Here is a 12,841-nt window from a genome sequence, read left to right as displayed (position 1 = left end):
TTGCTAAATTAGGTGTTCGGTGCTAAGTAACTAAGATGATCTTTTCCTTATTCAACAAATCTTATGAAGAAAGTTATCCCTCGATAAATGCCCCATCAAGGGAAACTGATTGAATGTTTAAAGATTCTTAATGGGTTTACAAATGTGGATGAATCAAAATTGTGTATGATCAACAATACGTCATGAACGAGAAATAATGGCACAAAACTTAAGTTTAAACAAATAAATTCAGACTGCACCAAATTCTTTTTCAACAACATTATTGCATGGTAATGGAATAAGCTGTTACCTTCAGTGGATCAGTGCAGTACAGATGACACATTTAAAAACAAACTCGGCTGCCACTTCCTTCAAAGGCAGAAATACCATTGCCATTCAATGTTGTTTCAACTATGTAGTAGATGTAAAGACTGATCACAAACTCTGGACCATAAGGTCTGTGTGGTTGGAACATCTCTAAATCTCTCTCTCTCATTCTTCAGGCTGTGCATGTAGAGGGCCAGTTGGAAGCTGAGAGCTTTCGTTGTCTGTGGGTCGGCTGCAAGGTGTACGAGAAAGCCTCCTGCTCTGTGTCATGGCTCGAACGCCATGTCCTTGCCCATGGAGGAAACAAACCATTCAAGTGCATCGTCGAAGGCTGTGGTCAGAGATTTACTTCTCAAGTGAGTATGCCGTGTTACCATTCCTATTGTGTGACTAGATTGAGTATACCATGCATGCCCTTCTGACTTTGTATGTATATTGATTTTTTTTTTAAATAAAGTACTATACTAATATGATTGATGAATAGGAAAAATTCAAACTGCAACAGTGCTTCATTAGCAGGTTGCCATTATGCTCATGGATGCTGCTGCAAGGAAAATAGAATTGGACCAGATGCAGCTGTGAGTCAATAATAATTTTTAAAATATACCCCTCAGATGGCACTGGGACGGCACGTCAATCACCATTTCAGCACAGCAGCTGCTGCCCCTGCCCCCCGCCCCCCCACCCAGCCCTCCCCCACCAAGCTTATACGCAAGAATGGACGCAAGTGTCGTTATAGGAAAAAGCCATGGTCAGGTAGGTTGGCAGTAGTACCTCTCTTGTCAAGGAGATAATAAGTGAAAATGCTCATGTGCATAATCTAAGTGTAAACTATCATGAATGACTGAATGGACATCATTCAGAATCCATTAGAACTAGAGTATACATATTACAAGATAGGAACAAATGGTAGTAATAGTATAAATATGAGGTAATAAAACAAAAAAAGAAAAGGACTGTAAGATTAGTTATTTATACAGAGTTAATGGAAAATGTCATCTTATTTTACTAAATGTGACAACCACTAACTGCCAAAAAGTGACTGATGAAACTGAGAATGAGGTGATCATTTGGAACTTGTAGAGGCACTGACAGAAGAACCTAGTTAGTTTGAGTTCTTTTACACTTCACAGATCTTCTTGCATCTGGTCACAAATTTTACTACCATGTTTGTTTTAAAAGTAATGTTGCTGTGGTAATGAAATATGCCAAAAAGCTCCCTAATACTGGTTGATGCATGTAAACTTTTTTACTGACTGACCGACACATGATGGATTTTCTGGTGAAAAATAAGTATACAATTGAGATATATTTTACTCTTGAAAATTATTTTCTATATGAAAACACACACACATTTTTTCTAACTGACTTTACACACTCTTGTACTGGGAATATCAGTCTAGTTGCTCATTCAGTTGTATTCCTGTCCAATGCTTCTCCTTCAACCTGGCCCAGATTCAAGAGCAAAGCCACCAGTCCGTAAGTAATTCATTGCGTCTGTAAAATACACGCTAATGTTTTGACACATAGATGTTTGATTTTTTTTATGTTCCGTGTCATGGTGTGTACCTGGTGCCCATTTATGTATCACCATCTTTGTGGCTTCCAACATTTTGTTGTGTGTTTTAGCTATGCTCTAGGTTTTCTCTGATAGCCTCGGCAATGCATCTATGGCAGTTTATTGTATTCATAGAGTTCAATGAAAACTAGAGCCAAGGTATGAGTAACATAACTGATGTTGAACATTATACGTAGCTCCCCTCAATCAATCTGAAGCTGCATGAGACATTTTGCACTCTGAAAAGTATTTCATTGAAATTCGCCATACTTTACTTGTAATGGGTGGTTAACGAACCCCCACTAGCCCAAATGAAACCATGTGATATTTCAGTCATTGCAATAGACCTTGCTGGAGCTTCAAGGGTTCATTTTGTTGCTCGTTCAGTCATCTTAGACCATAATAATTAATGCTATAGAAAAGCATTTCTTCTGAAAGCTTTGAGCATAAACCCGAGAGCCCTTGACTGGCCATTGGTGATGCATGAAAAGAAAAGAAAAAGGAATAGTACACACACACACAAAAGTATAAAAAAAATAAAAAAATTAAGACAAAGAAAATAATGAATAGCTTGTGTAACTATGATACCCTCAGAAGTGAGATAATATCCCAGGCCCTTATTCTCAAACATTTTGGGACTTGCACACCCACATTTGATAAGGCTCTTTTAGAGGTTGTGAGTACTTCCATGGGTAATTTTAAGAGTTAGTGATAGTTTGACAAAGCCTCTGCTCCATGAATGCAAAAAACAATCTTGAGAACTGAACTTAACTCCTTTTTGATCTTTGGAAATAGTTGTTGTGAAAGCCGAAAGTGTCTGAGAAGATGGGCCCTGACTCATGCAGTAGATCATGAAGAGGTTGGGGGGCCAGGAGCCTGAAGACAGATGATGACTGGATATCAATACCCATGATTGAATATGAACATATATTTCTGAGTTTGCTAATAATATTCAAGAATATAATAAGAAAAAGGTCACTGGCATAAAATAATTTACTAAAGGCAGAGTATATACGAGTTGAAGTTAATGAAAGCTTAAACAATCCTGTATTCCAAATTATAAGTAATCAGTATTCTAATTCCTACTCTTTACTCCTTTCTTAACCAAATTAGAGATGTGATAATCAAAGACCTGTTCTTTTCACAAAATAAATAAAAAAATTCACATTATATGGTTGAATTTTGCCTTGATTTCTGTTGTCCTGCAGTGGTGGTGGGAAGAAATGTCCTATTCTACATATCAATGAATTTCGCAAAGTTTTTTTCCTATTTCTTTCAAGGTCAGAATTAAGCCATATTGTATAAATTCAAACATGTAAAGCTATTAGTATGGAAGGAGTAAGCTCTAGAATTTTTAGAAAAGCTGTAAAAGAAAGAGTTGGGGAATAGATTTGGGAAGCAGAAAATGATGAATATGGGATCCCTAACTAATAAAATAACATTTAAAGAGGATCTAAACCGGCTGCCCTTTAAAGATGTTCTCAAGAGACGAGAGAAAAATAATTGGACTGCTGGATACTAAATTAATAAGGAATCTCAAATATGCTTTCCATCAGTGTGCTTGTATCAGTTGGAATATGCCAATTCACTAAAGCAAATGGCTGCCAAAGTGTATTAGGTTTATTCAGAATCCTAAATTTATTCTAGGCCATTCTTAATTGTCATTGCTTTAAGATTTTCGTGCCCCTAAAAATTGGATATTTAACTTTCTGTGGTGTTTATGGTGCCTACTTTTTTTCTAAGATTGGGTTCCTCCTAGTAGCATCCTGCTTCTAACTGCTTTTAGTTTTCTTTTTTTTCCATGTATGTTATGTACCTATATTGAAGTGATGATTGCTTTTTGTTAAATACATAAGGAACTTCATTGCATCCTGACTTGATTTTTACAATACAAAGGTCATTTTCTATGTTACCTCATAAAGTTAGAAACTTTAGATTACATAGTGCTGTAATGAGTTACAAATAACTGTCCCTTGTTCATGTGTTTTTGTTTTTCTTAACTAATGATGAAGCTCCGTGAGTAGTTAATTGTTTACTTCTATTAATCTGGTTCTCTCATTCCCCTTTGAATTTCTGTTCATTTCATCTGCTCATGACCTTTTTTATGTTTACTTGTTGTACACTTAAATGACTGGATGATCATCAGTGCTCATTGAAAATGTAATTCATCTCTTGACATTATACACACATTACTCTTCATAATCTGCAAAATAATGGATAAGCATTCACATTTGAAATATTTCAAGTGACATCCTGAAAATGATATACTCAAGCGGCAGGAATATAAGTATGAAAGATTAATTAACCTTTCTAAATGAGGTACACTAAACTGATTCATGTTGGTGCAGCTGCCCGGATGTTTGACATGTTTGATGTTGGAGTGATGGAACGGTTGCAGTGGCGGCTTATGTGTGCCACTCAGGTGCAGAACGGAGGCACTGCCATCACCTCTGCCCAGACCTTCACTTTGCGGCCACAGGTAATGAAATATTTTTCTTGTCACCTTAATTTTTATTGTTTGGCTGTGACTCCCAGTTGTCATCTGTTTAATGTTAACGTAAATGTTACTCTTCTACAGCTATTTATCTCTTTGGTAGTTAACCTTCATTGTAAGGGAAACTCCTAATCTTTTCATAACCAATATCATCATCTTGATCACAAATATCATGTCTGTAACATAATGTGTGTGTTATGCAGGGGGAATTTTATCAGAGATTTCAAGTCCAAGACGACAGCTTGACAAGAATGAACCAACAGTAGAACTGATTGCTTGTAAGTTAGCTTGGAGAGAGAGAGAGAGAGAGAGAGAGAGAGAGAGAGAGAGAGAGAGAGAGAGAGAGAGAGAGAGAGAGAGAGAGAGAGAGAGAGAGAGAGAGAGAGAGAGAGAGAGAGAGAGAGAGAGAGAGAGAGAGAGAATATATGAAACATTTTGAAGGCAGTTTTATGTTAAAATAATGCCATTGTTTCGAACAATGAAAATCATTAAACTGTTCATTTACTAAATGCATAATATGAAAAGTGAAGTTATTTTCACTCATGTAGCATTGAATATTAAATGATTATGATCATCTTCAAGATTCTTAAAGTTCATATATCTTGGGTAAAGATTTATTCAATCATTCATTCATTTAATTTTTGTTAATTGTTCCCTTTTCAAGGGATTGACATTCAGTGACTTTTCTCCATCTTGTTCGGTCAGGAGCTTCTTCCTCCACTCCCAGTTTAGTCAGGTCTTTCTCAGTGCACCTCTTCCATGACTTCTTTGTTTTTCTGGGTGGTCTTTGACCTTCCACATCTATATTACAACTTGTGCTTGTGGCCCATCCTCTCTTCTCTTCACATGACCGAACCAATGTAACCTTCTGGCTGTTAGTACACTGCTTAGTTCTCAAACTCCACATCAACAGGCCACCTTTCGATCAATACTTGATCTTTCCAGTTGATGCCTGTCATGTATCTCAACATTCTACTGTCACAGCTTGTATTGGATACAGATTTGTTCATCTTTTGTATTACACATGGTAGCAAGCTACTTAATTGTGTTAGATATTTGTAACAAGTTCTTCCATTGGCCTTCATTATCAGCACCTTAACTCTGACTTACTGTAAACATGAAGTATCCACCAAGAAAGCATAACCTCAAAATTTTGTGTTGCTCATTAGTTTTTACTGACAATAATAAAATTCATGAAAATAAAACACATGTTAAATTCCTTTCATTATTTGGCTCACATGTTCATTCTTCTACTAAACTCTCATTAACATGGACAGTTTCTGTGTTTAATTTAAGAAGTACTCTCTGGAGCTCAGATAATTTGTCAGGAAGTAATAATAACACTATAAGAAATATAAATATAAAGAGAGCATGGAGCTTGAAAACAAAGACAAATTTCTAGTAAAGCTGGCCACAAAATGACAACTATATTGCAACTTGTTGCACTTTACATTAGTTGAATTAGTGGTGTGGGTGTCTGCCTTGAGAGCAGCTTAGAAAATATAGTACTTTTATATGTTGTTATAAAATCAATGCATTATTTTGTAGCTATGTACTAAAAATGTATTGCCAGACAAAATATTCTTATAGGAATGGTTTAATGGTAAGATGCACAAAAACAACTGGTCTCATGTTTACACTTGCTGGTATTAAGGAACTGTGGTTTGAGAAAGGCTGGTATTACATGCCACTTACAGTATGTAAACAGTGCATGGCAGTAAAAATGCATACTCTGACTAGTAGCCATTTTAGTATCATAGGATTTGCCTTCATTAGTAACAGTAATTTTGTTCTGGTAACTACTATAAAGTCTTATTCAGTGAATAGAGCTGGGTTCTGAAGCTTTTCCATCTTCTTATCCATGTTTGTCTTATGGATAGGTAGGTGACCATCAATCTTTATTTGTGTGGTAGGAATTTGGTGCACCCTCCTAAAGTAGCATTCCTTGTGGGATAACGGTGTAATGATTGACCAGCCAAAATGTTTTTTTAAATTCTAGTGTGAGTAATCATATAAAATGGTTAGATAGGGCTGCCCCCTGGAGCCTCTGACACTACCCACTTAAACTTTGATGTGGTTGAATGGGATTGGGATTGTAATCCATCCCTTGAAGAAAAAGATATTGAATTTGACCACAAAAAAAGAAATATGGATTCAGGATTAGATAAAGTTTTGATCTTGATTCAACTCTGGTGGAATGTAATTTCCCAGCATGCTATCTTAAAGCCAAGGTGTTGAGACAGCATGCAGCCATTGAGACAGCATTGGTGTAAGGCAAATTGATTGATGTCCCTGCATCCTGATCGAAAGACACCTTATCAAACTACTTACAGTGGTGTGGTGGCAGAGGTGATTCTAGCCCCTAAGTGAACCTTTAAAGATTCTCCATCAAGATACCTGAAGTATTCTGAACCTCTTGGTAAATCTCTCAATGTACTTTAGAGAAAGGCATTTAAGATGGATGTAATGGAACCATCTGAAATAGATCTTACTATAGCTGGACTTGGAGTGAGGATTGTGTCGACTAGGCCTATATACTTGGTAGTTGCAGTGATAGTCTTGGAACAATAACTGTAATATATTATCAAGTACTGACTCCTCTGCTGGGGAAAAAAAAAGAAAAAAAAAAGGACTAACTCTGTTCTTGAGGTAATGGTATAACAAGTGATTTCTACATTGAATTAATGTTGTTGTTTTCTATTGAAAGACTAGATTAAAAGAACCAATAAAGTGTAAATTCAGCTACATGCATACAGTTAAACCCTGAGAGGCTCCATTTCAATGGGTTTTGGGTCTCTTAACCCTTTCACACACCATGACACGATTCGCGTCAAAACGGAATCGTCTACATCAGAGCTTTTGACTCAAATCGCGTCAAATTTTTTTTTAAAATTCCCCAAAAATAAAGTATCTTTCAAAATCGCATCAAAATTTTTTGCATCAGAGATCCAAGCTGGACCTATAAAATAAACTAATTGTCAACTCTCGTGCCGTTGGATTTGAAGTGATAATTGCCGGTGGTTTAGTTGCCTCTCAGCAGGCAGCCTGTGAGCACGCACTGTCATCCCTTTAAATTGTGTCCGAAGCCTGGTAAGCCTGGATTACAGTTGTCAGACGAAATTGTTGAAATTTATTCTTACTTGCGATGTTAAGTGATCGTGTTGTGATACAGTATTTTGTTTTATATTCGTAGGGACCAGTAACTGTTTCTATTAGAAAATATGGCTAAGAAATTATCAAGTGAAGAGATTTTGAGACCCATTTGTACAGAGCATGATGATGGTTCTCATGAAAGTGATGGTGATGATGGAAAAATTGAAAAAAACTCCAGCAGAGAGTGTTAGGGAGAGAGACTTAGTGGTAATTATTATGATTATTATTACGTCTGGCGAAGTTCTTCCCGACAGCAAATAGGTGCGCTAATAGTCATGTTTGTTATTATTATCAAAACTCTGTTCCAGACAAAATTGACTTCTATTTTGATAGCCTTGACCTGCCCGTTGTGTTTTGTTTGCTGCCAGTTAGCTGTTTCTTCTACTGGAGAGAACAGAATAGATAGAAGAATATAGTTTTCCTCCATTTTCTCAAGAGCTACTGGTCATATGAAAATTCCAATGATAGTGTTGGAATCTTCATAAAAATATTGGCATATGAATTATAAAAAGTCGACTCAGGAAGTTTCGAGCTACGAGGTGGTGAACGTAAGCATTTCTTATTTATCTTTAATCAATGTTTTTTTTTTTTTTTTTTTTTTTTTTTTTTTCGAGTCGGTAAACTTCACTATTTATTTGCATTTCTTGATATTTTCTTTCTTTCATAAGGCAGAATAATCTCTTTCAAAACCAACGATATATAATAATACCTGGAAAAAAGAATACTTGTGGGTGAAATTGATAACATGAATTTTTTTTTCGCTGCACGGTCAGGCCATTCCACAAGGCCCCATAGGGAGCCCCAGACAGATGTCGCAGTGGAAAGAGAAACTTATTAAACTTTTGGTGTGTTTAAGAGTTAAGATACATTCTACAAATTTACCAATGAAAAAAAATAAAAAAAATAAATAAATCTAAAAACAAGATGAACTGTATGCATTTCAGTGATATGTCCAGGGTTTCCTAGCCAAGTCAAGCTTAAGGAGTTCACTAAAATAAAATCTTATCTTTTTGCAAAGAGCTGTTCAGAAGAGGAAGGATATCCTTATGGAGGATTGCTTTAAAGGTTTTCTCAGAGTAGAGTTGTTGAGTGTGTGCTCAGCAAACACACCAAACCATCAACACAGTGAATGGGCACAAATACTTGCTGGTGAATGCCTCATTGAAGAAGAATATGTAATTGGTTGGGGCCTTAATTAAAAAAGGAAATCCAAGTTTCCATTCACATGTAATGAGGAATCCGTTTACCACCAGTTCACTGGCTGCACTCACTCCTTTATCTTCTGGTTCACAGTGGAAATATTGTGTCACTCACAAGAGCTAAGGAAAGCAGAGGATCTAAGGCAGATGAAGTGCAACACATTGAGGGTTACAGGTCTTCCTTCATCGTCCATGCGGCAGCACCTCAAGGTCACCCTCAGAGCCCTACGCGCACCGTCAGCGCCTCCTGAGTCTTATGTCTTGGCTACGTTTGGTGTCTTGGTTCCTCGTGTTCAGTCCAGGCAATCTTTCCTCCAGCTTCCTCCAAAATGCCAAGGGTCCAAGCTCCCTTCCCCCCCCCCCTCTTAAAAACAAAAAACATGGTGCCTGGTTTGCCCTGGCTTTCTGTCAGTCCTCTCTCCTACTCACATTTTTCCATATTCTGAATTGGGTTCTTGAGTATTTGGCTTTTTGGTTTTAAGGTCTTTTATAGAAGGTGATTGTTGTCAAAATGCGAATATTTTTTTTCTTATTAATTTCCAGTGTTTCCCTTAGTTTACATAAGCATAACTAGGTCTGAATAGTCTGATATTATGACATGCCCTTACAGGCATAATTATTTAATATTTCTTTAGTTTGAAAATATGTGTATTTCACTTTGTATTTTGCATTTTTGGTAATTTATTAGTAATTAATGAAAAGGTAATTCTCCTCAATACTCAAGGAAGCATATCTTCAGATTCTTGGTTAAATAAGCTGCCTGTAGTCAGTAATCTGTTCGTTTCTCACACCTGCCAGCTAGCTACACACCTGTTCACTAGGAGAATCCGTTTCTAGGACTGTGACTATTGTAGGGAACAAGAAAGAAAATTTCCAACCTTGATCTGAGCTTCTTAAAATCTGCAGTGCTCACCTGCCTTTCTGCATCATTAATTTTTATTTAGGTTTTGTTTGATTTTTTAAGATTATTCCTAGTGACTTTAATAGCAATTTTGTGTTAATTGAGAAGAGCTGAACTCCAAAAGGTAAGACCTAACCAAAGGACAATTTTATTGGGTAAAGTTATGTTAATCACATGATAATAAATTGAATATGTGATTTCCTAACATTGTCATTACAGGAGTTCATCAATTATTGTACACATGTCTTATATATTATCATTTTTTGCCAGGTCCTTGCAAGACGCGCATGTAACAAAGATTCTGCTGAAGTCTTAGTAAGATGGTCTCCACCAGGAATGTAAGTGTTACAGTTGCAGAGTTATGCATGATAATTTCTTAAGTTATTTTTAAATGGTATTAGCAAACTTTAAGATATTTTCCTTTGGTCTACAAGAAAATCTTTATTATTACCTCTTTATATGACACAATTTGATAACAATTGTTATTGATGATGGGTTTTCACAAGATAGGATATACTTTTTTCCTCCATCAGTCAAATTTCTTGAAGTAAACTTCATTATTTGGCTGGCCATTTGGTAAAATTGTTGAGTATTAGAATGTCATACAAAGGGTAGCGTGCATACAAGAAAGACGTGGTATTTTCTTTGTTATCCAGGAATAAGTGATTACTCAGATATTCTGAGTAATGGTTATGGTGGAATTGATGTGCACAGGCATTAGAAAGTGAGTGGGTAGACAGATAAGTGAAGGCAGTTTGTATATAAAATCCTTTTATTTAAAATCTCATACACAGTTTGAGAAATATTCAAAGGTGGTGGTGCTGAAACATTTTGGCATTTTTCTTGTAACATTTGTCTGAAGGTCAGATGAAGCCTTCATACCGTGATGAACTCCATCTACTGATGAAGAAAAGTTTTATAAATTTTGTATTATTCCTCAGCTTGCATCTATTTTTTTGTGAGGAAAAATTTGGACATTTGTTTTTAAGTGTTCTCCCTAGTGTCATCTACCAGCCCTGTGACTTCCTGAAAAATTAAAGATATGGTGTGTCTGCAGAAGCAATTATCATTATATGCTAGGGTTAAGTAAGCTGAAAATACCTTGATATGTAAGCATGCAGTAAAGAAAAATGTTACTTGCAGTTGCAGTTATAGTACAGTAGAACATCAGTCTGAGCAAGTCTCCATGCAGGCACCTTTCCCATACCAAGTAACTTTCACCAGGATCCATTGACCTACTCTAGGCATGAGCTTCGTGGGCCTCCCCCACTCAGGATTGTCTCATAAAAAAAAAAATATATATATATAGATATATATATATATATATATATATATATATATATATATATATATATATATATATATGTAGTGCGGCGACGGCCTGATGAACGAGCCTCCCATAACCCACTTAGCCAGTGGGGTACCTCTTTGGCCGACTCGGTAAGGAGTGGCTCTCCCGTCACGCTGGTCGCGGGTTCAATCCCAGGCAGCCGGGGAATACCCTCACTCTTGATTAATTTCTCGTGTTATTTCGATACACGCAGAGGCCGTGTTGAGAAATAGGAAGGATGGAAAGTAAGCTCGTCGGGGCATTACATATATATATCTTGAAGCTCTGAATTTGGGTCACAGTATCAATTCTATTAGAATATTATGCATTTAGAATCAATCAAATTTGTTGCATATCAATGAGCCACTCTGTGAGGCAAGTCAGTATCATGAGTGCACCAAGAAGAGTCTGACAGGCAGGAGACTGACCCCTAACTAACTGGGGGCAAGAACACCGCAGACTCAGATTGGCTGTGTCAGCCTCTTTGTGACTGAGTCCCTCCTTGCCCCTGATTGGTTGAGGGTGAGAATAATGTAGTTGCTGAGTGATTGCATAAGTTTCTTAGTGTTTTGCCTCATTTACACTTGGAATGAACACACTGAAAAATAATAAGTAACTCATGTACAACAAAAGTACAGATTTCTGTGCACCAGCTGAAATTTGTAACTCAAATTTACTTGAAACTATACTTTCCTAACTGTTGCATAGGTTGCCTTGTGTCTTTCTGCTTCGTAATATTGTATAAAAGTCATACAACCCTCTCTAAGCCTCTTCTTGCTCTTGTTAGGCTACCCACCACAAATGCACTCATTTTTACAATGTCCAATCTACACCCCCCCCCCACAAAAAAAAAATTAAAGGAAGGCACTGGCAATGTGACATATGGCATGTATGTCTATTTGTAGGGAATGGGCAGGCAATGGCTTGCAACACCAGGGTGAGACTTTATAGGCAAGGGTCAGGCGGTAATAGAAAAGATGACATGGTGTGTGTGTGTGTGTGTGCTTGCATGCATTTGTATGTGTGTCCGCACATGTGTGCTTGTGTGCTTGGGTGCATATATAGACATGAGGCATGCAGTGGTAACCAAGGAATCTACAGGATTTCTCTAGAAACCTTGGTGGCTATGCAGTGAGTCTTATAGTGTGCTCATCATTTATGCTGTGTGACCATGCCAAGTCAGCTGACTGAAAGTAAACAGATCATTTCATATTCCATAATTCTATCTCCGTCAACCTGTGAACATTAGTGTCAGCAAAGTCATACCAAATATTGGTTTGTTTAGGTTTGGTGGGATGAGTGTATGTCTACGTGGTCTAATTATGGAAGTCGTAAGGACACCCCCAGGGAGTAACTGCTCTCTATTTTTCTGCCTAGTTAGGATTAAAGACTTTTACAGGATCGTTACTTAAGTACATACTGAAGTTGCTAGTGAAAAGTGTACAAGTTCTTTATTTGACTATGTGCTGAATACCATCTGGTGTTCAGACATGTTTGTGAAGGAACTGCCAGTCACCTGTATACCACCACCTTAGATGTACGGTGCATGTAGAAGGGAGCTCTTGCTCTTGTATAGGTACTGATGAGGAATTTGAAATTATATACTGCAGTGTCAGCACAGCTGTTCTTTATGAGTGGACCTTCTCATTCACAGTTACTGCCTGTGCACCTAGAATTATTTCTTCAGTCTTTCATCCATGGTTTTCTTTCTGAAGTAGTGGATATATTTATAATTTAATACTATTTTTGAGTAATTTGAAATCAGTATCTACCTTATTGAAGTACACTACTTTTCTTACTTGGCTGAGCTACTGATGACTTGATATGAATAGCAAACTAGTGTGAACTGTCATCTGCAAGTCCACACAACTTCTTTATTCTTTAGATGCAGAACTTTGTG

At 37.0% G+C, this 12,841-nt stretch overlaps 1 protein-coding gene across 4 annotated transcripts in view; it reads left to right on the top strand.

The window, feature by feature from the left end:
* The window catches only part of LOC126999962 (uncharacterized), a 99,421-nt gene that overhangs the window by 70,982 nt on the left and 15,598 nt on the right, over window positions 1–12,841 (top strand). For 2 of the 4 annotated variants that reach the window (XM_050863214.1, XM_050863213.1), the window contains exons 3-7: window positions 483–662; window positions 921–1,062; window positions 1,762–1,785; window positions 4,213–4,343; window positions 9,882–9,949. In XM_050863214.1, coding sequence (XP_050719171.1) covers window positions 483–662; window positions 921–1,062; window positions 1,762–1,785; window positions 4,213–4,343; window positions 9,882–9,949 — 545 coding nt within the window. Of the gene's footprint in view, window positions 1–482; window positions 663–920; window positions 1,063–1,761; window positions 1,786–4,212; window positions 4,344–8,804; window positions 9,950–12,841 lie in introns of all 4 variants that reach the window. The other 2 variants (XR_007753679.1, XM_050863215.1) reach the window with 2 other exon arrangements.

Source organism: Eriocheir sinensis, chromosome 17 (assembly GCF_024679095.1).
Source record: "Eriocheir sinensis breed Jianghai 21 chromosome 17, ASM2467909v1, whole genome shotgun sequence".
NCBI lineage: Eukaryota > Metazoa > Arthropoda > Malacostraca > Decapoda > Varunidae > Eriocheir > Eriocheir sinensis.
The sequence above is the reverse complement of the archived record's forward strand: the minus strand, read 5'-3'. Positions and strand labels throughout refer to the sequence as shown.